Source organism: Ceratotherium simum, chromosome 2, assembly GCF_057802395.1.
Source record: "Ceratotherium simum simum isolate JZ-2026a chromosome 2, ASM5780239v1, whole genome shotgun sequence".
Classification (NCBI taxonomy): domain Eukaryota; kingdom Metazoa; phylum Chordata; class Mammalia; order Perissodactyla; family Rhinocerotidae; genus Ceratotherium; species Ceratotherium simum.
This window is the reverse complement of record NC_141901.1, coordinates 31,468,871-31,495,514: the sequence shown is the minus strand read 5'-3', so window position 1 is coordinate 31,495,514 and position 26,644 is coordinate 31,468,871. Positions and strand designations below refer to the sequence as shown.

Below are 26,644 nucleotides of genomic sequence, written 5' to 3'. Positions count from 1 at the left end.
TGGTAAGCACTCAAGGAATGATTTTTTTCTTTAATTAATGAATAAAGTAATTAGTGTATTTCAGTAATGAAGAGTCCTACCCACGAGTGAATGTGCAGTATAAATGGTTAGGTATTTATCACAGCTCGCTGCACATGTATTCCTTCTCATGTACCTTTCCTGCTTTTTCCCCATGAAGCAAAGATTCCAGATGCCCAGAGGTGTGAGTGTTCCTTAGATGTCAAGGGCATGGTTAGCTAAAGGCAGGACAGAAACACTGCAAAGCCAAGTGTTGCTTTAGGAAGGACACTGTGACATGTGACTTAGAAGGAAGGGCCCCTGTGTTATGTCCTAACCACTGGGACATCTGGTCTGTGTAACGCTTCTTGATTCACAGACATCTTGAAAGTTATTTCATCTCCCTCTTTTCTTCTGCCTTCTCTCTCTCATTTTCCTTTCTTAGTCCTCTTCGCCTTCCTTCCATCCCCTCCAACTCTCTTTCTTCTCTCTACCTTTTCTAGGGAAATCGTTGTCTCCTAAAGATCAGCATATTCTCTAAATGGATGACTTGTACCCCCAGAGAGATTTCTTTTCCTTCTGGACTTAATTTATACTCCTAAGAAGAATCCAAAGGAACCACACAGAGGGTGTCACACACTACGACAGATCTGTGAAAAGTGACTGCAAAGTTTTAAGCCTAATTTGAGCAATGAAAAGTTTCTTTGATGTGCAATGATTCATTTTCTCTAATTTTAAGGGATTATAAAGCTATGAGTTTAGTATACCTCTCATTGTGTATATGGCTTGAGCTTCTAAATCTCAGCTAAAATTTAAGACTGGAAGTCTACACTGGATCCCATGGTTGTACCTTTGTGTACATCAAGGATGATAATCTTAGGAGTTTAGTATTGCTGCATCCCAGAGACTCTAACTATGTTGCTAAACTCTGAGCATTTTCTCACAGGACGTAAGCATGGTCCAGACTACCATGTTTTGCGAGTCCATGGTCCTACCAAACACAGAACTGCACTAGCCACAACAAGGCAGAGAGAAATTAAGAAAACCCCTGCTTTTTATTCTGTTCATCACTGTTTACATCCCTGTCACCTAAAGGCTGGATAACTCATCTCTGATGTGTTGTTGGCGTCCTGAGTTTTGAGACCAGCAGCGTTGTTTGAACGTTGGCCTAAAGTAGAAATCTCTACATCTATCCCAAAGTAAATTCCCTGGGATCCTCTCTAGAAGATGAAAGAGAATTACATAAACATACTTTGCACTGATTTACAGAATCTTAAAATTAGCTAGTTATTTTTTCTAATCTTGTCATGCTTCCATCATGTGTTTGAGATACTATAACCTTTTTATTTTTTCTAGGATATTATATACACATTATTTACACAATTATATACACAATTATATACACATTCAACCATCTTGATATAAGTGCTAGGCACTTCTTTCATTGGAGGACTTCAAAACACCTTTCTTCTCACTTTTCTATGACCCCAAGTGTCATTTTGGTAGTATATGAAGGCAGAGAGGTGACCCCATAGTTCTGGTTTGCAAACTGGGGACAGAACCTGGAATTGGAGGGTGTCTCCTACCATGTGACCTTAAAACCAAGGTCTTGTACCAGCAACCCAATGCTTTTCATTACCAAACAGAGCAACACCACCATAACTTGAATTTCACTTCAACATCTCCTATCCCAAGAATGAAGACAAATTCACTTTTAAAAAAGTTTTTGCACAATTGTAACTTCTGATGGTTTAGTGTGTAAACAATTCTGTGACTTTTTGGTTTACTTTAAGACAGAGTAGGGTAGAAGGCCTTGAAGGCCCTTGAAGGTAGAAGGCCTGGGAAAACCACATGTGCGGTGTTAGTAATTTTTCTTGGTTTAGGCTAGTTCGGTAGAGCAGAGAAATGAAATTCTGCAAAAGGCAGCATAGAAGTTCACATTGGCCTCCAACCTGTGAAAATTGCCAGCTACTAATTCAGGCCCTAGCGTCCTGGTTCAGCCCTGTTATTTCTTTAAGGCAGTGGCCCTCGCTTGCTACCAGCCTTGCTAAGATTGGAGGCACCTGGGATGCAGTTGGGATGTTGTATTATGCTTCTCTTTCCCCCACGATTCTGCAAACTTATCTTACTAATGGTCGAGTCTCCCCAACCGACATATAGGACCCGGCAGAGAGTAGATACTCAGTATATGTTTGTTGAGTGAACAATTGACCAAGAGACCAAGCTTGGTCCTTGGCGGGATGGCAATGTTGGTGAAATTGTGCAACTGAGAGATTTTTATTTTAACTAAGCTGTAAGGCTGTCACTAAACATAAGTGGACATGACCAGTCTGGTGGAGTCGAGCAGAGTGCAGTTGGAAAGCAGGCAGCATCTTAAGAGAAAAGCAAATTTGGCTTTTGAGATTACCATATGTCCGCTACCCCAGAGAGTGTGAGCCCCTGCAAAGGCCTTTGCTGAAGTGGGGACAGTTGGAGTCTCCCCTCCGATCTGCAGAGAACTTGCTGGGTGCTCAGCACTCTGTGCCTCAGTGTCCTCCTTGAAATAGGTACAGCTTGCTAGGGGCTCTCCCAAGAGGCCAGATGCAGCCCAGTGAAGGACCCACAAGGGACCTGAGAAGGGCCGTGCTAACATCCGGCTGGTGGAACAGTTGGGGAGCTTTCACACTTTGTAGGCTTGAGAGTGGATCAGAGTGATATCAGCTCACTCAGTGGAGGAGAAAATGGGCCACTTCTTCAGATAAATATGGTAAGAACCACAGTAAGTAAGGGCCAGCCTCAGGGAGGCAGATCTTTAACGGAAAATTAAGATAGCCTGTCATCTGTCTCTCTGTCAACTGTTGATGTATTCAGCTAGCGCCTTGTGGTGCTAAATGCTTTTTGATGATGATGGTCATGATGACCACTGTACCTCCCCCCAGTGGGAGGGTGCCTCCTGTGTGTGAGTTCTTGGCGGGGGGGCTCCATCTCTAGTGCACAGAGAGGAGGAACGGACCAGAGGACCCTTCTCCCTTCTCTCCCCAACTTTCCTGATTTTACCAGGCTGTAAAACAAGTGGAGGCAACAACAACAAAAAGCTGGTCTGAAAATCAGAGCCTAATCACTCCCATCTGCTCCGGCGCTGCTTCCCCTCGCTGCCTGCCAGGATGTTTGCTGCAGATGCTAAGTAGCACATTATTTTCGATAAGTTGTTATCATTTACTTGAAATCTACTTCTCCTCTAAAATGTCCCCCTGGAAACGTGAATCGGCATTTGAGGAGCCCTGTTCAGCATGGCATTTGAATGCTTGCACTCAAGTTCAAGAAAAGTGAAGCCCATTTGACCACCACGTGTGGATGTATTCAAGGTTTCAACCACTTGGACTGTGTTGGGAGGAGAGGAAGAGGGCCCTTGGATGGTCCAGGAGCTCAGAGCCACCCCTTATCCCATTCCCCAAGGAAAGGCACAGACAGCAAGATGGGAAAGATTGGAAATGATGGCTCCGTGCTCTCTTCCCCAAAGCAGAAACCCCATGCATCCCTTAAAACATCAAGCCAAGATCTTTCTTGGTCCCCATGAGATGTTTCTGTTTTATCCAGTGAAGGCATGTTTTGCAGTCTGGAGCTCATAATCTCAAATGTCCTCTCCCCATTCCACTACCGCAACTGGCATTTCTTATTTAGCACCTCTTGCCCAGGATGAGAGTCTAGACACAGGTAGCATCCTGTCCTGCCGTCTGACCTTCCCTGTCAGTCAAAGGCTTAACGCTTTCATTGGCTGCTTGGAAAGTTTGAGAAGCAGCAGAAGCCTCCTGCTTCTCATGCAGCCTGTCTGCCACTCCTTGTGTCTGAGGACGGCACGAGTGACTCATTAGCAGCAAGGCACGTGCTTGGAGTGGTTTTTGTAATGAGTGGTGATGGATCATCTGTATCCTCTCCCTGAAGGACCCTGACTGACCTTGTATGCATTTGTGAGATGACTGTCTGGGGTCACAGGTGTTGTTCGTGGTCATGGAAAAAGGAAAGCTAATTGGCATGTGTTTTGAAATGGACCTGGGGCACCCGTAAATAGACCTGGTGTCCTTCAGCTGGGGAATTTCTGCTAACACCAAAGTGAATGGAGGTGATTTCTTCTCTAAGTAGGCTGCGTTGGGATTTCTCTTCCCTTCTCCTGTGTCCCTCTGGTTAGGCTGGTTAGAGTACAAAGATTATTTTACAATAGTGTAAGGAAATATCCCAATACAAGCTATCTATAGGTGGGCAAGTTACAGTGGCCTAAAGTAATTTGTTAGAACTTAGTCTTGCATAGCTCCTGCTCTTATATTTGCCTCCAGGTTTATAGTTTAGTCTGCCTTAGCTTTCCTCTGGCCAAGACAGAATCCTCTCTTTTCTCTCTTCTTCATCACGGAGGCAGCAGAGTGCTCTTGGCTGGTTTTCACAAGCAGCCACCCCTCACCACCTACCCCTGTCTTTTTCGGTCTAGGCTACACTCTTCCAGACGACCCAACACCCTGACCAGGAGGCATCTCCTTCCACTGCTCCCTCACCCCAGATTTCCCGAATCTTCTCCCACCTCTGCTAATAGCCTGGGTAGTACCCAGAGATGCCCCTCTAATGATCAAGCCTCTTTCTATCTGTTCTAAACCTTCTCTTTTTACAGCAAGAAAGTCTCCCTAATGGCTACTCAGGTTTTTCTATGACTTGCCTCTAGTTATTAAATCTGCCTCTTTCTAATTTCCTATAACACTCTAACCAACATGAAATCACTCTGCCTCCTAGAGTCCATCCTTCCTTCCTTCCTTCTTTCCTCCCTCCCTTCCTTCCCTTTCTTTCTTTTGTAACAGCTTGTATTACCTTGGATTGGTTAGGCTGCCAAAAAAAACCAAAACTCTTCAAGACCCCCAAAATAACTTGGCTTAAACAAAATACAAATTTCTCTCTCTCTTACTTTCATATAGTTCAAAGGCAACCATCCAGGCTGGTATCTAGGGTATGAGAACTTCTATCTGGTTTCTCTCTCTAGTGTGACTTCCATTCCCCAGGCCAACTCATGGTTCAAGTTGGCTGCGAGAGCCTCAGCCATTATATTCATGTTCCAGCTAGCAGAAGGAAAGGAGAGAGGTGTGAGAAAGGCAGTCCTTCTTTTTAAGGACATTCCTAGAAGTTTTATATCCTACTTCCGCTTTTCTGTCACTGGGATTTGTCACATGAGACATGACCGTATCTAACTGCAAGGGAACCTAGAAAGTGTCTTTCTTCCCAGTGGCCATAAACTCAGCTAAAAAACAGTATTCTCTTTCTATAGAGAATAGAAGAAATCAGGAGATCAACCTTTTCCTTCATCTCTGTACTAACACTCTGCCAGGCTGTTCTCTCGGTGTTCCCTCTCTCGGGTCCCGTGTAGGAGAGAGACAAATGCTCCATCATATCTCATATCTCAACATAAATATTAGCATAGTTAACGTACATAAAGTGATCTTATTATTATCAGTGTTAGTTGTAGTGGTAACAGTAGTCCTGAGATTCAGTGAGTCCTTTCTTCTTGCCTTGTTCAAGAAAAACACACTTGTGCTTTTTCTTTCCCACCCTTCAACTTTCCATTCTCTTACAGATTCAAAGGAATTATGTTTCTAATGGAGAGAGAAGTAGAAGGACCAAGTTAAAGAGACTGAAGGGATGAGTGAGCTAGAATATTGCACCTTGTTTCCTGATTCGAGACTCCATGTCTGACCCTGGCTGAAATTCGCTGTCCTGGATGTCATTCCTCTGTCTGTCCTTGGTCTGCACACCTCTGTCCATAGGCCTCATCTGGCAGAGGTGTGCATTTCCATCTTGTTGGAGAGTAAGTCTACTCCAGCAGGGTGAAGGCATATTATTAGTAGTATTCTTAGTCTTCTGTGATTGTGGAATTGGAAATAATCATGGCGTGAGTTCAGACTAAATTATCAATGTCTTCTATAAGGACTCCTCAAGGTCGATTGCACATTGTCTTAGGAACCCTGCCTTTGAATTATCCCATGGCTTTCAAAAACTGGGAAGGATTCTTGTGGGAACAAAATGCTCTTCTTTTCAAACTTAGTTCTGATGGAATTGTTTGGAAGGTTGGAGAAAAAATAGTTCTGCTACACTGAGTTTGTAAATACAGGCAAGAAAATCCCGATTGTCACTAGGAGCCAGAAGAGCATTTGTAGTCTTGAGACAGTGGAATGATGTCAGCAAGGTAAGACCACACATGGTACAAACGTGGCAACGTCCAATTATTTTAACATTTTTGAGTGTGGGGTTTCTCTGTGTCCCAGCAGAGAAGGATGATTGTGAGGCCTGAATCCCACCTAAAAGTCGAAACTGAAACACAGTTCCTTAAACTTGGATTGCGAAGAGAGTCTTGACTCTCTTCTGGTTATAATTTATTTATTTTTTAATGGAAATTTGAAAGCAGCCATTAGACATGACTTCCAGGCCAGCTTGTCTGACACAAGGTGAGATTGCTTCAGAGCTAAGTGGTTCCCAGAAGGGTCTTTCAGCCTTCTAGAAGGACTGAGTCTTCCGGTGTGAGTTCTGTCAGGTCAGGAAGACTTGGGCGCTTTCTGGTTCAGGAAGACTAAAGGGGCTCTGTGTAAAGAGGGGACACCGCAGGCTTCAGAGGAAGCAAGATTCTTAATGTGCTTGAGAGAAGAATAGCAGGGAAGAATAAAGAGGGGAAAGAGGAGAAAAAAGATGTTTTGAAATTTATTTTGTTGGCTGAGGATCAATTTCTTGGCCAGTGATGGTGTCAGTATGAGTTTGCCTGGGAGCGCAGGACAGTGAGGTAGGCTGGGCCTGCCTGTGTGCGTGTCTGTACACTCTGTCACTTAGCCTGGTTCCTTCTGTGTTGCTGATTCTCAACATACAGAAACCAAACTCCTAACTCTAAATCTGTCTTGTTTTCTTATTCTTCCCAAAGGGACCTTTATCAATGGGAACAATTTAGATTTAACCAACAATTGAAAACCTATCAGTTACCAAGCACGGATGTGTGCTTTTGTAAAAATCACCTTACTTAATCCTTAATGAGAATTATGGTGTGGTTGATATTATTAATGACTGTTAGGTTAGCAGGAAACTGAGCTTAAGAGAGGCAAAGTCATGCAGTGGGAATCTTGTACCTGGCTTTGAAGCGTTCTTCCTTTGTGCTATGCTATGGAGCTAACAGAAGAGAGCCCTGGGCCCATACTTACAGTTGTTGGGGATATTAAAATATCATGGGAGAAGAAATCTATTGTGTGTTAGCTCTTGCAGTGAAGCAGACGATGTGGTAGGTGCCTAATGGAGACTCCAAGCAACAGACCATTTTCATCTTAAGGCAAGAGAATATTGAGACATTTCTCTTGCTTTCTCCGTGGCCACTTCCTTTAGGAACTACCATTGTAGAGAGAAGCTTGCACCTCCAGAGAATCCACAAGCAAGCCACCAACCAGTGACTCTGCGTTTTTCATGCTTTTTATGGACAACTTAGTAGGAAACCACGTCTTGCATCATGGGTTACCATGTGCAGTCGAGGCCTCACACACCCTGCCCTGGTCCTCCCAAGAGTCTTTCCTCCTCCCTCACGCCTCTAGGCCTGGCAATCTGAGGCCAGAGCCGGTGTGAAGTCACACCCTCCTCCCAACTTCTGCAGCATCCCTTTAGGCAAAGGGGCTCCCCGAGTGGCAGTCCAAGCTTGAGCTATTAAGGACCAAAGCCCCTCGCCGAGGCAGCCGGCACCCATCCAGAAAGGCAGGAGCCTGCTGCCTGGCACATGAGCCTTCTCTCTGCCAGCTGGCCTTGGGAGGTTCCACGTGCCAAGGAGGGGGTGTGTGAACGGGATCCATGCCCGAGCGTCTCCTGAGAAGTAGAAAATGCATGTGACCAGAGCTGCCGAAGCCTAGCACAGAAAAAGAGATGACAAGAAAAGCATGGTTTGGTTCTCTAAAGAAAACTTTAAAATGTAAACAAACAAGCAAGCAACCCTCAAACCACCTCAAGAATGTCATATATTTTTATTTTCACCCCTGTCCTAAAACCTTACACCTAGCCCTTGCACATAGTGGCTGTTGGCTAAAGGTGAAGAAATGAGTGCATCCTTAAGCTCCTTGCAGGGACCACATTTTATTTTGAAACTCAGCACAGTGCCTGGTGCCATAGGAAATGCTCAATAAATATTTGCAGGATGAAATACTTGAGGAATCTTAAAATCTTCCTGTTGACTGTCTAAAGCCCTCAAGTCCCCTAGCCTGGTCTACCTGCTCAACAAACCCATAAAATAAGTTGAAAGTGCTAAAAGACATTTTATGTTCATATCAAAACCCCTGCTGGCTCCTAAGAGACCCTAGACCTATGGTTCCCACCTTAGTGACCCTGAGCTTCTAAAGGACTGAGAGATAGCACTGGGAGTCCAATGTTTTCAGCATCCAAAGACTTCATGAACTTGGACTTCTCATCTGGCAGGGCTGCCTCAGGCCACCTGCAGCATCAAAGATCTTCACAGGGGGCTGGAAGGTCTCAACTTGGTGGTAACTGGTTCCCCCATGCTAACCAGAAGCTCTGGCTGACAGCTATCGCTAATGTTGCTTTATAAATTTCAGGAAATAAAATTGTTAATCATTTCCATTTGTTTGATGGGAAGACTCTTAAAAAACACAAAAAAGAACTTTTTCATCAAACAAACTAGGGGATTGAGAAAGAGGGGTGAAGAATATCAAGACACACCACCCTAAGTTTCAGGCCACTAATGTGAGACTTCGGTCCCACCTTTGGTTTAGAAGAATCAAATTATGTCATAGTTATTTCTCAGCTCAAGTTGAGAAGTTTCCGGTTTATGATGTAACTGTGCTCGTGGGAAATGAAAGAAACTGGAGAAGGGGAAGAGGGTGTGGGTCAAGTGGGAATTTTTGGTTGCCGGCCACCTATTCTGGCAACTTTAAGTGCAGACCACAGGCCTTCAGGTGGTTGGTGTTACATGAAGGAAGGGACTAGAAGAGTATAAGCCATGGGCTTCTTGAAGCCAGAGCCCATGTCTGTTCATCTTGGAAATCCCAGTGCCCTCCTCATTCCTGGCACTTGATACGTGCTTGGTCAGTAATTTGTTTAAGGCAACCAAGCTTTCCTCAGGGGGCTCATTTGTGGTAACGTGGTATGTGTGGCCCCCTTCGCCGAGGCCACTGTCGGCCCTCCCAGGAATTCTTCCCCAGGTACCAGTCACGTGCCAGGCTCTCCCCAACACCCAGAGCCTTCGTCATGGGTACTGTTGGCTTACTGGGGACACACTGGGCTTGGGTCCTGGAGGCTCTGGCTTATTGACAGCGTCGATTTGCTTGTTTAGAATTGCCAGATTTGAAGAGGCAGATTGGACAGTTTTGTGAAGTGGGTGTGGACGAGATGGCAGAGGGAAAGGCCTTCTTCCCAACAGTATGCTGGCTCTCATCCAACTTGTAACTGGAATGTAGAGAGAAGCAGCACACACAGGGAACTGTGGGCCGAGGCGAAGATCTGTGGGTTGCACCATCCTGCATCCTTCCTTCCTTCAATCGTCTTTGTATATTAAAAAATGCTTGAATAGACACTTAGTGCCAGAGGCTCTGTGAGGTCACATGGGGGATACGTTGATGCAGGACAGGTCATCACTGCCTTTCAGAAGCTCACAGTCTTGCTGGCAAGGTGGCAGGTGTGACCTGGTATGTCCTGAGATGCCCCGTGGCTGGGCTGTAGACAGTACATGCCCTGGTGGCTCAGAGGTGAGGGAATTCATTTTTGGCTATTATCTGGGTAGGTTTCTTGGAGAAAGGTTTTGAGCTGAGATTTGAATGGGATAGGACTGTGGTAAGTAGATTTCTCTGGCTGAGAGGGAAGAGGGAATTCTATCACATGGCACAGTGGCTCCGGCCTTTATGGTGCCGTAGGCAGAAAGAGGTAATTGCAGAGGACCAGATTTGGAGGAATTTAAAGAAATTAGGAAGTTAGTAAGAAGAAGAACTTCCTTCCTTACCTACCTCATAAATGGTTGTCTTCTTCTCCTTAGAGTATCAGTCATGACCTGGGCATCAAAAGACATTGCGTGTTTGTGTGTGCACGCACAGACACAGAGCATTATCACATCCACTTAGCTACCATTTGTGGAAAAGAGTCCAAATCTTAATGCTGTAGCAGAGGATGGAGTATTTAAGAGTTAAAGACCTAGCTTCTAGTCTTGGCTGTGTCCCATTCACTTTGATTTTGGAAAGTTACTTTGCCTTTTAATCTTCAATGATCTGCGATGTAAGTTTCGAATATGACCTCATGTTTTATAAGGTGATGCAATTCAGTGTGTGCCAGTACTTTAAGAACAAATAGAAGGTGTACCTGTGATATTTCCAGGAGGCAAACACTTTGCTCTATTTCTAAAAATGCAGGGACAACATATTTCTGTCCCATACTTCTGTCCAAAGTTCTGACCGATAAGGAGATAGCGGAGCAGTCTTGGGGGTGAGCCTGGGAGAGTTGCACTCCCCCAACTCTTCTCCTGGTCATGCATAGTGAAGACTAGCTTGTGGACAGTGGAATACCGTGCATGGAGGTTCAGTCTTGTCCCTTCAAAATCAAGCAAAGAGGTTGGTCAGAGAGTGTGAGGGCACCCACCCTGGGGAGGCCGCCTCATGCCCTTTCCCAAACCACATGTCTGTTGCCTGGCTGGCTGTCTCAATATCTCTATCATCTCAATCTCCCAGCCGAGCTTTGGGTCCCTGGACTGCTGTCCAAATCTGAAGACAAGTCTTTCTGTAGATCTGCCCTCTTCCCCCTCTGCCTGCCCCGCCTGTGGAAGTTTGAATCTAAGCAGGGACATTTCGTCCCCAGCGCTCACCTGGGGACTGGGAACAACAGGGCCCTCCCAGCCCATCCAGTCCTTGGTGAAGAAAGAGTGCCCTCTAGTGGGCACCGTCTGGAGCTGCTGCAGATCCGTGTCACAGCTCCGGCAAAGACAAAACAACCGGCTCGCAGCCCTCCTGCCAAGGATCTTGAACATGCCTTTGGGTTTGGTTTGTTTTTCTCCTTGTGTGAAGAAAAATAAATAAATAAAGCACAGCGGGAGGCCGGTTGTGAGAGCAGCTCCGACAGGGCTGTGACAGTCCCCTTATCTTGGGAGTTTCACCACAGAATTAACCCGAGGGCCAGCGATGGCAGCAAGGTAGATGTGACATCAGATGCTTTTTAAAGGGCTTGTGACAATTTCTATATAAATCACTTACCTGCCTTGTCTGGTCTCTTAAATGAGGGGGTAGATTTGTGCAAAGGAAACTCCTTCTTTACGAATTATTACCAAAGAGTTAAAAATCTCGCTGGGCGACCCCTCTGTGGGTAGGGAATCCACTGTAGTTGATTACATTTTTGGTGTTGGAAGTGTGCAGACCTGACTTTTAAAAGCCTATGTGCACTGGCATAAACAGGGGATTTGGCCCTTTAAAACCTGTTTCAGTAAAAGCTGTCAGACTGGGGAGCAAAGAGGTGAGGGGAGGGGGAGGGCGCAGGGCGCCCATCAGGCAAGCAGGAACCTGATCATATGTGATGGTTGCTGGATTAGGTAACAGCTCCGCTGGTTGAAATTGGATCTTGGAGGATGAGTGTTAACATCTCTGGTGTCCTGGCGAAAGGTTCATTTGAGTCTTGCATGGTGCCACAGAGATAAAAAGGAGCTTTTAAATAATCATTTTGTCTCCTACTCGCCAGAGTGCTGGCTTCAAGCAATAAATCGGCAGCATCAGTTCTGCTTAGACATATCACCCTTTTCATTTATTTATTTAATGTTGGTGGAATTTTTTTTTTTTTTTGCTGACTGGCTGAACAGTTTCCGTATCAGTGAATCCCAACACCCGTTTTTATAGTGGTACATTCAGATTCTCCTCCTTCTGGGTAGAAATATGTGCATGCAGTGTTGTTTATTGGTCCATCCATGCCTCCTCCAAACATGCAGACACAGCCCAAGACCATCAGAACCAGAATCTTCTATGTAAAATAATGGAAGAGGAATGTTTTCTCTTGTTTATGTTGGTTTTTTTGGTGGGAGGGGCGTTCTGATACATATTCTGAAATTTTTTTACGTTCATAATGATTTGAGTATAATTTAAAGGGTGTAATTTGGAGAAGATTGTTGTTGTCTTTTTTTCCTGTTTTTCTGTTCTTCTATTTCCTTCAAATCTCTGGTTTGGGGCCTTTTTATGTGTCCTGAACTCTGAATATAAACGCAAGCAACATTTATGTTTTAGTACGTTGTATTTCTATCAAACCAATTTCTTATTGGCCACATTCAAAAACCAATTATATTAAATCTTGGTGAATCCAAATTTCTTTTTGAAGAGTATTTGTTTATAAGATTCATAAAATGATACAAAAGCTAAGTGAAATGCTAACACTTTTACTGCATTTCTTTTTTTTCCCCAACTAAATGTATCCTTCATACCTGAGGGGGGAAAAAGAGAGTCAATATAGATTAGTGTTTTACACTTTATGATCATCTGGAAGCTTCCATGGAGGGTAGGTGCTTTCAGTGTGTCCTTTCAGTGTCTTTTGCCAGCCTTAGCAATTTTCTTTCTATTTTTTTTAAAACCAGTTAGATTTCAAGACCAAGGAAAATATTAACTAGATAAGTGTGCAGAGTTTGTGTGGATAGTTTGTGCTTCCCATTGATGGTTTAAAAGAAAAAGTGGAGCATGGGCGTGGGTGCAAGTCAGAGGGGCCAGAAAGGGCACACATTCTCAGGTCGATATTGGGCGACTGGGAAGTAGTGGTGGTAACATGCCCACCGCCAGCTACCTAGTCTCTGGAGGAACTAGTACCAGCACTTTGGTCTGTGGGCGCCTGTCTCTGTCTCTCTTACTTCTCTCGTAACTAATTGAACTTTGCTAGAGGGATAAGCTAATGGAGTGAGCAAGGCAATCTTAGGCACAGATGCTGTCTGAGGATCCTGGACATCGTCTCAGGTAGGCAGTGCAGTGCGTAGGCTAGCGTAGTAAGGCACGTCCTGACCGTTAAGATGACATTGTTCTGTTTTGCTTTGCTACCGTTGTTGAGACCAGAAATTACTATAACATCTTTCAGTGTTGGGTCAGGTGCAAGAGGGATTGGTTATGGAGTAACCAGGAGGACCACCTGGAGGCATTATCCCCCAGCTGGAGTGTTACCAGCTCAGCATCTTGGGGAGCTTTTCCATCAGCCCCAGCAGCTGCTCTCCACGAGTTTGCGGGCTCCTCTGGAGTGTGTTGGGGGTGAGATTCAGGAGAGTGTTTTCGAGAATAGAATTTTGCCCCAGCACAGTTTTTTTTAATGACCAAGCTAACGTGGAACAATACATTCATTTTTTAAGAATGACTCAGATATGATTTTTGTTTTCATTTTTAAGTGGCCCATGAATATTTTTGTTGATAAAACACTTAAAATTCACTAAGTAAAATTCCCTAGAGAAACACTCATAAACCCCACACACTAATGCCCTCACCTCGAAGAATTCGCTGGACCGTGAGGTGAGGAAGGAGGGCTTCTGGGCTCTAACACCAGGTGCTCGGGTGGTCAGAATCTTTTTAGCACCTTTAGGGACTGGTATTCAGGAAGGGGGTAGAGCATTCACTTGCTTTTTTATGAAAACCTTTGTTGTTGGTGATATGCTCTTCAGAGGACTTTGGAGATTTGAGTAATAAATTCAAGGAACTGAATAACATGACTAAATCTTTATTATTCAAGGAAGCAATTTCCCATTTAGTCTCCTGAGCCTCCAAAAGAAGAATTCCATTGGAAAAAAATCCACAAAATAAACCGCAACCTGTACCATCACCAATATAGCAATTTTATTTTAGTGCAGGAGAATATTAAAAATTCAGATAGGAAAGGAGAAGATCCTGGGTCCTGAGCATTTGCTGTGTGTAGGGGCTGGCTTCCTTCTTTCCTCCCCAGCCAACTGCCTTCCCCACGTCCTACCCTCCCTCCACCCATCCTCTCTTACTTCATCGAGGAGCACCTGTTTCTACCCTGTGCCTTTAATCCTCTGCTCCTAGCTGCCACCACTGGTCCACGTGGCGTGACTTCCCACTGACTGTCTCGTGTTTCATGAAAGCAGTGCCACAGTTTTCCCTTCAGCACAGGAGGTGAGATTCCTTCTGAACAACTTTCAAGGTTGGTCCTTGTCATGCCTGTTAGAAGCCAGGAGCATGTGGGTGCAGCCAGCAGTTATGCTGGTATTATACATGATGGAATGCCCTGAACATCTACCTGTCCCCTCATATTGAGCTCATCTCCACCTTCCCTGTCACAACCCTGTGGGGTGCCTTGCTAGGGCTCCAGAGTCTACTGGAACTGGCACCATCCCCTTTGGGCTCACCACATGCGCCCTGCCCTGAAACAGCTCTTGCCTCTCAGATGGCTGCAGTGCTCTTATATCCACCGGGCCCATGACACCCTGCCATCCCCATCCCTAAAATGGGAAGGAACACGGGACGGCTTCTTCCCTGCCTTTAATCACTTCCCTCCTTTCCTACCCTACCCAAAAGTTTTTTTTCGGTTTTTACTTTAATTGGAAATTCTTTTCATGTTCCCTCTCAACAAAGACTTGGCTGCTGACGACTAAACTGGGTTTAGATGAGTGATTTATTTTATGGCAGGTTGTATGATGGTAGTAAAAATAGACTGCCTCTCTCTTCTGCTGATTTACTCAATCGCTTGATCTCTTTCAGTCCAAATCACCCCGCCCCCCAAATGGTCCGTGGTTTTAATAAAAAGCGGTCATCTCATTGATCTGAGCTTCCTCCATCCTACCAGAATACCGGCTTCTCTGAATCCCTGAGACAGCTTGTTAAGAGGGTCTCACCCTTGTTTCCAACAGGATGGATTCCTTCTTACCTGGAATGGATAGATCTCAATTTTGGGAGATAAACATTCCTACTGTGGGGCCGATTTGTCTTCTTGCTGTTTTAGACTTTTCTACTCTCTCTGTTAGTCCAAGGGAAAGGTCTTGAGATTTCACTCCAGATTAACTGGATTTGCCTGGTTTAGGTTATCTGGGAAATGAAAATTTAGGCCGATCAAATATTACAAACTCAATGAGTATAAAACCACAAACTCACAGAAATCTAAAATTAGAAATGAAGAAGGAAATGCTTTTCCTTGAATTAAAATGTGGCATTTTGAGGATGAAAGTGAAAATTATATTCTGTTATAATTAGTTCCTTTGTACTTTTGAAACGTCTTTTATTGTGGTAAAATACACTAACATAAAATTTATGATTTTAACTATTTTTAAGTGTACAGTTCAGTGGCATTAAGTACATTCACATTGTTGTACAACCATCACCACCACCCAGCTCAAGAACTCTTTCTTCTTCCCCAAGTGAAACTCTGTACCCATTAAACACTAACTCCCTATGCCCTCCTGCCCCAGCCCTTGGTACCTAATAGTCTACTTTCTGCCTCCGTGAATTGGACTATTCTAGGTACCTCATGTAAATGAAGTATAATTAATTTTTGGAACAAAGTGAATCTCTCCTTGCATTTTCTCCCCTCTCAGTGTCTGTCTTTTTCCAGCCCTTTGCCCATTTCTCAGATACCGTATTGCAAGTAATTTGAACTTATTTAACCAAATGAGACTTTTAAAAAAAAAAATTTCTCCCTTGGGTTACTGTTAACGCTCCCCATCTCTTTGTGTCTTCCCGCAGTTTTGAGTATCCGGGGCGCCCAGGAAGAGGAGCCAACAGACCCCCAGCTGATGCGACTGGACAACATGCTGTTAGCGGAAGGGGTGGCGGGGCCTGAGAAGGGCGGTGGCTCGGCTGCAGCGGCGGCGGCAGCGGCAGCTTCTGGAGGGGCGGGTTCAGACAACTCAGTGGAGCATTCCGATTACAGAGCCAAACTCTCACAGATCAGACAAATCTACCACACGGAACTGGAGAAATACGAGCAGGTAAACCAAGCCAGGAGGGGTCCTGGGCACCCTGGGCCCTTTAGGGAAGGGTGGAGGGAACATAAGACTTGGGGGCTCGCAGAGACCGAGGGGGCAGCCTTGCCTGGACGTTGGCATTCTTGTGTCCAGCATTTCCTGTCTAATCACAGAGCCACTTGCCGAACTCGACTCCACTAAGTCCTTGGTCTCCACTATGAAAAACCCAAGCAAACTGGAGATAAAGGCGTTAAAAAAAATTAAGTTGTAAATGATGATTTCAGGAAACGGCAATAGTCAATATAAGGCACAGTCAGTGCCTGGAACTCTGGAATATTTGCCCATCGCCTGCAGCTGGGGTCTTGTCAGGATGATATAGGTCCTGAGCAGAGTCACCACCTGACCTGCGGGGAGATAGTTGGGCTCCTCTGGCCCTTGTTTGCTCCTTATTTAGGAGGATTCTTCATCTTCTGGGTGCTCATGGAATCCTAAGGGAAAGGATACTAAAACTTGGCCTTAGAGTCCCTCTCTCTACCCAGACTCAATTCAGTTGAGAATCAAACATGTTCTCCTTTTTATGTATGATATGCAATACGAAACACACCTTTCTCTATAAAAAGAGTCGAGGGTCTCAGGGGACCCCTGGAATCAGATAAAGTTGGATTCCAATCCGGACACTCCACTGATGGTCTGTGGGACCCAGTGTTCCACATACTCTACCCCAGAAGCTGGTGGTATATGGCAAAGTGCTGTGGATTTGGAGTCAAGGATATTACAGGGCCATAAAAATCGTATGAAGGAAAGGATAAGAAAGGCTTTAAATTATGAAGTGGTAGGTATGTATAAGGTATTCTAATTATAACACAGCCCCTCTCTACTAGAGATCTCCCCCTCCACACACACACATACATGAATTTAAATATCATGTTTCCTCTGGTCAGTATGAGCAATACTACTTTATTAGGAGTCTCTTAACATCAGCCTTTCCTCCCATCATTTAGCTGACAAATATGTTTGTTGTCACCTCTTTAGATGCAACTTTGTCCTGAAGTTTTACAGTTAACTTACTTTCACTGAATTGTTAGGTTTCTGGCTTTCTTTTCTTTTTTAAGAGTCACAAAAGAAGAGGGAGAAAGGGCAAAAAGTAGAAGACGCTCTATAGTCCACTTATGGCTGTCTAGGTAGAAGGCAAAGGCAAACTTAATAGAAAATTTAAATTTTAAAATAGAAATAGGCATTTTAAAATTTAAAATGAATAAATTTTCATTATTGCACTCCTATCTACCTTTGAAATGGATTTCTACAAAGTCCCTTCTTTTATGGGGGGGGGGGGTTGCTGTGAAGCTTAAAGCCAAGCATGGTGAAATTCCACCATCAGACAAGGTGTAGGGAGGGTTCAAGGAGAGGAAAATAAAAGCAATCTTGTGGTAAGAACCTGTGAGTCATCACCCTCCACCTTCTTGGGAAAGAACCAATGTTCTTGCCATAGTTTTGGCTCATGTAGGCACTTCCCCAGAGCCCAGGAGATGCTGAGCTCAGATAGCTGGCTGATCCATGACAATTTCCCCCACTTGGACCATCATTTTAGAATTCAGAGTCTGCCCTAACCTATGGGATAACTTGAGAAGACAGATAGGAATGTTTCCTATAAAGGTCCCTAGCTGGCCTCTTGGGTTCTCTCTACTCAGTGTTCTTCCTACTTTATCACTAAGTCTGCTCTCTGGCATAACAACCTATCTAAGCCTGTCATCCAGGTTAACTCATGCCAAACTCCAGGGGCACAAGAAGAGCCCAGAGTGTAGCTTTCTCCACTAAACCCATAACTGCAATGGATGGTAGGTTGGAAACTGGCTTTATTCTTAGCTCAGGTTGCCAACAACATAGAAGAACTGACTGTTTTCTTGATTTAAACCCCCTTGTTACTCTTCTGTCCTTGTCCAAAATGAGCAAAACACTTTTGCCGCCCTAACTGCACTTGCTCCTCAAGGTAATTTTGTGGTTGGGTACCCAGGACAGGTACTGTCATAGTGTCCATTTTGATACAGGTAAGGAAATGGAGGTCAAAGACGTTAGGTGATGTGTCTCGGTCACACTTCCAGTAAGGGACAGAGTTTGCCCTGGAATCTAATTTTTGACCCTTAGCCTAGGGCTCTTATTGGAACAATGCCTGACTCTGCTTCAGAGAGTATATATTTGTGTAGGCATTGGAGTAACCAGCTTGTTCTCTCTGTTACCTCCATGGACTAGATTGCTGGTACCTAAGAGAGGCTAGTGATAAAAATATTCTCCTTCAGAAACTTCTCAGGAATATCTACCTATTCTAAAGAGTAAAGATGTTGGAAATGGGAAACTTAAGGAAAACTCCGTCAGTACAGAGCAAATTATGTAAATGTAGAAATGTAGTAGCTGTCTGTATTTATTATTCTTAAAAAGTACTAAAAAATTATTCATCTACATGGGCATTTTCTGGGTAAGAACTGAATATTGCTTAACACACTCTGGGTGCTTAATAATTTATTAATCTTAGTTGTATTGTTAATTATAGTAAATAGCAGATTATAGGGAAATTATACCATTAACCTTCTAGCTAATATGTCTGAGAGATGTATCTTCATTTTTCCGTAGCCATTCCTCGTGGGAGCTTTTTTAAAAATAGGAAACCTCAGTAAAGTAAAAATGTCACTCTCTATTTTAGTAGTACCTATATGAAAATAATGAATCGCCTATTTAATAGTTGATTCTGTTGTTTTGTTTGTTTTGTTTTTGTATGGTGGTGTTAGATACCACACGATCAGTTAGTTTTCCGGTAATTAGCTATCAGAGCCCTCCTTGCCCCCACCCCTCAAAAAAAAAAAAAAAAAGTACCTGAATCAGCCATTGTTTCACTCTGACGGTATTAAATAAAGAAGGCTTCTAGAGACTTTCATTAGAAATAAAGGAAGGAAATTGTTTTAGTCATTAAATGAGGTTGGTAAAACACTTTTTCAGCAGATCATGTTGGTAGCTAAGGTATTTAAGAGCTGGCATATTCTAATAGATAAAACCATGATGTCACAAACCTGGATATTATTCCAAGTGCTGTTTAAAAACAAAAAATTGATGCTCTTGTAGCTTTGCAGGGTCCTTCAGCTTTTATAAATAATGCTGTCAGGGCATTGACTGGCTGAATCTCTCAGGCTGAACTGGGCTGGGTTAGTTCTGTCCACAGCTAAGAGGATCCTAAAATGCTGATTACCCTCATTGCAAAGATTGACAGCCCAATCCAGTTTGAAGGAGTAAAGGAAGAAGACAGGCTGAATGGAGTGCAGACTATAGGTGTGAACTCTAGGACACAAAGCAAGACTTTCCAAGAGGGCTTCTCTTTAGTCTCCTGCTCCCAGAAATGCCCTTGATCTGGAACCTGGGACATCTCCTCTCAGAAATCCTCTGCTCTCAGGGGGCAGCTGGAGTGGTAGCTCTAGAAAGTGACTGTCTTTATGACAGTCTCAAGCAGACTCTTCTCCGTCACAAAACTTTCAGCCCGTGAGGTTCTATTTAATTAATGTTGTAACCCCAGCTATTCCCCTTCCTGTCGCATCGTGAGCGCCTGACCTAATGGAGGCAGCGCGGCTTCTGAAGGGGCTGAGCTTGGGGGAGCCAAGGAGGAGACGTGCGTAGTTCAGGTCGTAGAAAAATCTGGATCGTTATGTTCCGTCCGTCTAAAATGGACTTGGAACTCTTCTCCGCTCTCTGTTGTGTGTTCCTGAGCAGCTGGTGAGCAGCTGCCCTGCTCCACCTCAGCAGTGGGTGAAAAGACTCCACTGTCTGTTTATGGCAGAACAGAAAGGGCCCCGGGATAAAATGCCCTGAATAAACATCAGATATTGTGAGTATTTTTATTCACTGTAATGAAGCACATTATTATTAGCCAAGCACTGTGGCTTCCCAGCAGAGAGCAAGTGCACTTGACAATACCTCCTCACATCCAGCCCCTCCTCCCTTGGAGCCCCCATGAGGTGGGGAGCCTGCAGCCCAGTAGGGTGCAGCGCTTCCCCCAGAAAGCTGATTGGGCTGCTTCCTACATGCTTAATCCTCTGCTCCCTGCCCCATGGCCTCAAATTTCAGCCAACTTGCTGCCAGGTTTATTTCCCTCCCTTTTCTGTACAGTTGGTGGGGGTGGTTGGGGGTGGAGAGGGAAGAAGCTTATAATATAGATGTTGTGTTAATATAGTAATTTTCTTAGTGGAGAGCAAAATGCTCTGTGGACCTGATTTTCTATGGATTTGTCTTCAGCATATGCCTGCAGATAGAAAGAAGGTATTTATGACTCCCTTTATTTTTACCAAGAGGGAAACTGAAGCCTGGAGAAGGTTACCCAATCATGAGAATATGTTGGGTTTCTTGGTTCTCTATATTTTGAAGAGATGATAATGACACATGTTTATATGGCCAGATACACACATGATAGCTCATTTAATCCTTACCATACTCTTTGAGTTGGGTATTGTCACTCTCATTTTGCAAATAAAGAACATGAGGCTCAGAGATGTTATATAAGTACCCAAGGTCCCACAGCCAAGTGAGTCCCAGAGGCAGGATCTGTGCTCTTACTCAGCCCACTCTGCTGTGTTCCTGTGAGCGATTTTACTCCATCTGCAGGTCACTACACAAGAGCATGGGCACTGCCAGCCTTGCTAAAGGGTTAGGAATGGTTAAATCCACTCTCAGACGAATAAAATGAGGCACTGAATAGTGAAAGGTGTTGCCCAAATACTCATAGAGGCAGGGTAAAAAACCAGGCCTCCCAGTCTGCAGTGTAGACACAGCCCAGTGAATGCATCTACCTGTGTATCTTTTTGGCTGACCAACCTCGAAGGATTTCTTAGAGAAACGAACAGTAAATGTGTTATTGTTACTGCATTATTGACACATATGAAGGGCTTTGTGCTGTAAAAATAATGGCACTGCAATGTTATCATTAATGAGTGTTTCTGTTAATATTAAACTGAAGACCTTTGAGACCTTGGTCCTTTAACTCTCAAAGCATCATCTTGCCTTTTTCTTTACAAATCTAATACAGTTTTATGACAGTGCTGTGAGTGAACCTATGCATAGTTATTTTATTGAACGCTTAGCTAAGAAAGTCAGACTACAGATGATAAGTAATAGTAACTAAAAGAAAGGGCAGTGGTATTCAGAGGAGTAAGTTCAGGCTCTAGGAAGGGACAGAAGCCCCTGGCCTGGAATAGGAACTGTTGAGGGCCTGCCTCAGCTGATGCTTTTTTGCTGTGTGACTTTGGAAAAGTCCCTTCCTTTCTCTGGGCCACAGTTTTCCCAACTGTAAAGTAAGGAGGTGGAAAAAATGATCTCCAACTTTACTTCCAGAGCTGATGGTATGTTGGTCAGTAGCCTCAAAGTTTTCCTTTCTGCAGGGAGAGCTCCTGAATCCTCGAAGTCATGTTTTGATGCTATTTCTATAAGGCCTCTGAGGACAGATTCCCTTTGTCCTAGACATATGAATCTTCAGAAAGCTAGCGTAGGAGAGAGTTCTTATAATAAAACTAGAGGTATAAATAGATTGGTGAAAAATCTCCCGGAAGAGTTACCAAAGGTTTAAATTCCATGATTCCACACTTTGGCTGTTTATGCATCCCAGAATTGAATATTTGGAAGCTCTAACTATATTAGAGATAATGAGAAAGGCAGAAGTTCGTGCTACATTTGACCCCAAACTCTCTTTGGCTGTTAACATTGGGGTGAAGGGTTGTGAAGTGTTTTATAGCAGGATTCATGTTCTCATCTTTCACAGTAGTAAAAATCATGAACAAAAATGATTAAGAAAAAATTTGTTGAAGAATTTTCTTTTCCCATAAAAAAAAAATCTACATCGTGGCCAAAAGTTGGAATCAAATGCTCTGAAAGGGATTTCCAGGCAGTCATTTATTTTATCCTTCTGATTTAACAAAATACCACAAACTAGCCCAGTTTTCCTTACTTGCACAAGTCTCTAGAAAAGCCCACATGGCCTTATGTAAAGGACCTGACGTGTGCTGAGGCTTGGACCCTCAACATGCTGGGTGTTTACTGTCTCGCCGTTCCAGGCATGCAACGAGTTCACCACCCACGTGATGAATCTCCTGCGAGAGCAAAGCCGGACCAGGCCCATCTCCCCGAAGGAGATCGAGCGGATGGTCAGTATCATCCACCGCAAGTTCAGCTCCATCCAGATGCAGCTCAAGCAGAGCACGTGTGAGGCCGTCATGATCCTGCGTTCCCGGTTTCTGGATGCGCGGTGAGTCACCAACAGGGCTGTGCTGTCCTCTGGGAGAATCCCTCATCCAGGGTTGGAATCCACGGCTGGCCCTCGCTCAAGGCTCCATTTTCACCATGTTAAATGCTGAGCCAGATGGTAGCCTGAGAAAGGTTTGTAGGTCAGGTAAAGGAGGGCTGCGAGACTGGATAAGCCATTGGTTTTATACAGCTCCAGGAAAATGCATGATTGGAGGGGGTGATTTTTATTTCCACTACTACTCGCTCTGAGTGCGTAGCAGGGATGACTTAGCTACAGTGACAGAAAAGGCAGGACTTTCTGTTTTCATATTACTAGGTACCTCTTTCATTGGCACATGTTGTAACTGTGGGCCTGTAGTGGTCTTACTAGCACACTGCAGTGACACACTTTCTCCGAGAAAGACAGTTCAGATTGAGAGCTGAGATCTTTTCCACACTATATATAGGCAGAGAGTGCACTCAGTTCAATTCAACAAATATTCACAAGTAGATTACCATGTGCCACCCTCTGGGCTAGGTTTCAGGAGTACAAAGATGAATAAGACATGGTCCCTTGGGCACAGAGGGGCAAGGGGCTGGTCTGAGATGGGCCAAATTTTCAATCAAGGTTTGATGTTTTCTTTCTGGCATTGCTGCTTGTGACATTACTTATGAGTTCAAAGAATTCAGTTGAAGAAACCATGGAGAGAAAGGTTCTTTAGGACAAAAACTGAGAAATGGAGAACAAGTAATCAGTTGTTCTGGTCCTCCTGCTCTCTAGACCAATGGATTTATGCAAATCCCTTTGATTTCTTTAGCTCTGTTATTCAGCCTGTAAGATCATGGTGATAATCATATCTTTTATCTGTTCTAGAACGGTATGTTGGTAATTGATCTAGCATATATGTTTTCAGATGGTGGGTATCCTTTGTGACCTACAGTTCATCTTAAATTAGCCATCTTCTATGAATGCAGATTTCATCTTTTTGAATTTTTTTACCCTTGAAATCATGTGTTATTCAGTTCTCTTATCTGTATCTATCTCTCTCTCCCAATTGTGGTCTTTACAGTCCCAAGACCTCTTTAAAACTCGCTGGCATTTCCTAAACTCCCTTTTATTCACTGTGTTCTGGGTTGCATGGAGTAAGAATTGAGAATGCCAGCTAACAAAATGTATCTCTGGGCCAATCGAATTCCATAGAATAAGTCAAGAGAAAGTGAAAATGAAGATCGCTTTTCCCAGCTGGGCATGGTGATGAGCAGGGGAAGGCAAAGTCACCCTGAAGCAGGACCCCATGGCCTGCTGCCATTCTGGCTTCTTTCAAGCAGGCTGTTCCACATGGTGTGAAGTGCAAGTGACTAGTGGCCCCTGTCTGGGTCCTTCCCCTGTGCTGCAGCCGCCGCCACTCTGCATGTACTGCTTACATCCCCATGGTAACCCCCCTACTTAAAATGCTGGAGTTGGTGTTTATGTTGGCAGATATTGAAAAAAAGGAAAAGTTGGGCCCAGACCGGGTTCTTTTCAAGAAAGAAATTGGGGAGAAAGGAGGAGCAGGATCATTGTCTTGTCGGATTTCTTCTTGCAGTAATTCTACTGTGCCCACTTGAAGGTCAGACTCTAAAAAGACGCAAAACTAGACGAGCTTTGTACACAGTTCCTTTCACTTCCACCAGCCTTTGCCTAGATTGTTCCAGTTGGCACCAGAAGGACAATCGCCTTAAGAGCAGGTTTCTTTCTTGCTTTGGTTGCAACCTTTGAATCATTGCCTGTGAGCCAAGGTTCAAAACGAAAACAACTAACCTATTGTCATTGTTATTAGCATTTAATCTGAGAGTATATTTAGTATCAGTGAAAGAATATAACCCCAAACGCCAGCCCAAGACTGAGCAAATGGTTTTTCCAGCTCACAAATAAATGTTTGCCTGGACTGCCTGATTGGGGTAGTTAATGTCCTTGCTTCCAGTGCTATAATTGGGAGTGTTAGGTCAACAAATCTTAGTAAGAAAGACATCCTCATTGCTGACATGCACATGCTGCTCTAAACTGTGCATCTGATAGGCAGGGCTTCATCAATAAAAGATTTCATGGCAGGCAAATAAAACACCAGGGGGACTTCTTTTAGGAACAGGATTAGTCTTTGTAATGTAATAGGTGTGTAGAATTGAAAGTTACTGCTTTGTCGTGTAACATTCCTTGTATTAGTTTTCTTTGCGAATGACCACAAATTTAGCAGCTTAAAACAGTACAAAGTTATCTCATAATTTCTGTTGTTCAGGAGTCTGGGCCCACCTTGGCTGGATCCTCTGCTCTAGTCTCATAAAGCTGTCATCCAGGGGTGAAGCTCAGGGTCCTCTTTCAAGCTCATTCCAGTTGTGGGCAGAAGTCAGTTCCTTGTGTTTTAGGACTGAGGTCCCCAGCTCCTGGAAGCCGCCCCCTTCATAGGCAGCCCATAATTTGGCTGCTTGCTTTCTTTCTGGAGGCCAGTGGGAGAATCTTGCCATTTTAAGGCTTTAACCTAATCTCCCTTTTCATTAACTCAACAGATTTGTAACCTAATCACAGGAATGATGTCCTGTCATTTTCACAGTCCCACCCACACTCAAAGAGAGGGTGTGTACACCAGGGGTGGAATTTACAGGCCTTCTTAGGATTCTACCTTCCACACTCCTCAACCAAGCACTTGCCTGGATTTTGTCCCACTCGAGGATATTCTCTTCCTTAGATTGACTTAACTGTGCCAGAAAGTTTAGCATAAAAATTCCATTCATTCATTCAACATTTATCATGTCATGCTATGTACCAAGCATTGTGCTGGAAACTTGGTAAGGTTATTGTCAGGACTATAAGTACGTTTTTCTTAGTTGAAAGAGAGAGAACTTATAAACCCTCTTAATGATTTTCAAGCAATAATTTAAACTTTTTTGGTAACGTTTTGCTGGAGATAACAATGAGAACATAAACAGATGGTTAGAAGTCCACCTCTGCACTTCATCCTGATAGAGCGGATGACGTAAAATGAATTAGCAAAGAGGAAGATAGCAAGAAAGAGGAAAGGACATGCAGTAAGGTCTGGTCAAACTGGCAATGCATTTAGATTTATTTGTTTATCTAATTGAGTTCTTACTCTCTGCCAAATGCTATATTAGCCGTAGAATAACAAATATGAAAAAATATACATATAAATGTGGGTCCCACCTTGAAGGAGCTCATAATCTCATGGGACAAACAGACACTTTTACTAAACATAAAACTGCACGTGAACACATGAAGTGCATCTGCCAACTCCGCCTGATGGGGGGAGAGAATCAGGGAGAGGGCAGACAGTACTGAATCTCAGAGGAGCACGATGTCTGCTGCATAGAGGGAATAACATGAGCAAAGTAAAACAACATAATTTGACTTCAACAAGCATTACTTACTTGAATGCTTACTATGTGTTAGGCACTAGAGTTTCAAATATGAGTGAAACATGGCTCCTGTCCTTGAGGAATTTGCTGTTTAGTTGGGGAGACATGTGTAAACTTGTGGCAAATGCTGTGGGAGAGAAATACACAGGGTGGTATGAGGAGGCACGGGAGCATGAAAGCCACGAGTGTCTTTGGGGAATGGAGAAGCATATGATGTGGCTAGATGGAATTATGCAGAGCATGTGTAGGATTGGGAGGAAATGAGGCACTAGGGATAGGATAGATCACTAAAAAACCTTAACTGTACCCATGAAGACTGTGAATTTGCCCTATTAAGTGGAAGAAACCCTCAGAGCTGTTTAAGGAGGAAATGTAATAATTTACAACGTATGTTCTCCAATTACACTGCTTGGATTCAAATTCTGGCTATAACCCTGATTACCTTTGTGGCCCTGGGTAAGTGGCTTGTCCTAAGGCTCCGTTTTCATGTCTGTAAAATGGAGATAATCATACACCCAGAAATAAATAAGATAATATGAAAAAAAAATTTAGTATAGTGCTTGGAACATGGTATTCACACAATAATTCAGCTATAATAATAATAAGGATCATTATATTATATATTATTATAAACATAATTATTTAATTTTATTATTATTATTAGTGACATGATCAGATCCATGGTTTGGAGGAATTACTCTAGTGATTCTCTTGAAGATGAGCTGAATTGGAGAGAGACGAGGTAGCAGACCACTGTTGAGGCCTGTGCTTCTCAAACTGGGGGAATACAGAATAAGTATGAACTACCTTCCCGATTTTACTCAAATATCTGGGAGAAAATCTTCTTATTTTAAGATAAAATGTTGGTTGGGGCCGGCCTGGTGGCACAAGCGGTTAAGTGCGCCCGCTCCACTGTGGCGGCCTGGGGTTTGACGATTTGGATCCCGGGCGTGCGCCGACGCACCGCTTGTCAGGCCATGCTGTGGTGGCGTCCCATATAAAGTAGAGGAAGATGGGCATGGATGTTAGCCCAGGGCCAGTCTCCGTCAGCAAAAAGGAGGAGGATTAGCAGATGTTAGCTCAAGGCCAATCTTCCTCACAAAA

At 43.8% G+C, this 26,644-nt stretch overlaps 1 protein-coding gene across 6 annotated transcripts in view; it reads left to right on the top strand.

Annotated features, from left to right (window-relative positions):
• The window catches only part of PBX1 (PBX homeobox 1), a 273,492-nt gene that overhangs the window by 203,532 nt on the left and 43,316 nt on the right, over positions 1-26,644 (top strand). For all 6 annotated transcript variants that reach the window (XM_087440086.1, XM_087440101.1, XM_087440084.1 and 3 more), the window contains 2 exons: positions 15,663-15,907; positions 21,964-22,154. In XM_087440086.1, the coding sequence (XP_087296212.1) occupies positions 15,663-15,907; positions 21,964-22,154 (436 nt within the window). The remainder of the gene's footprint in view (positions 1-15,662; positions 15,908-21,963; positions 22,155-26,644) is intronic.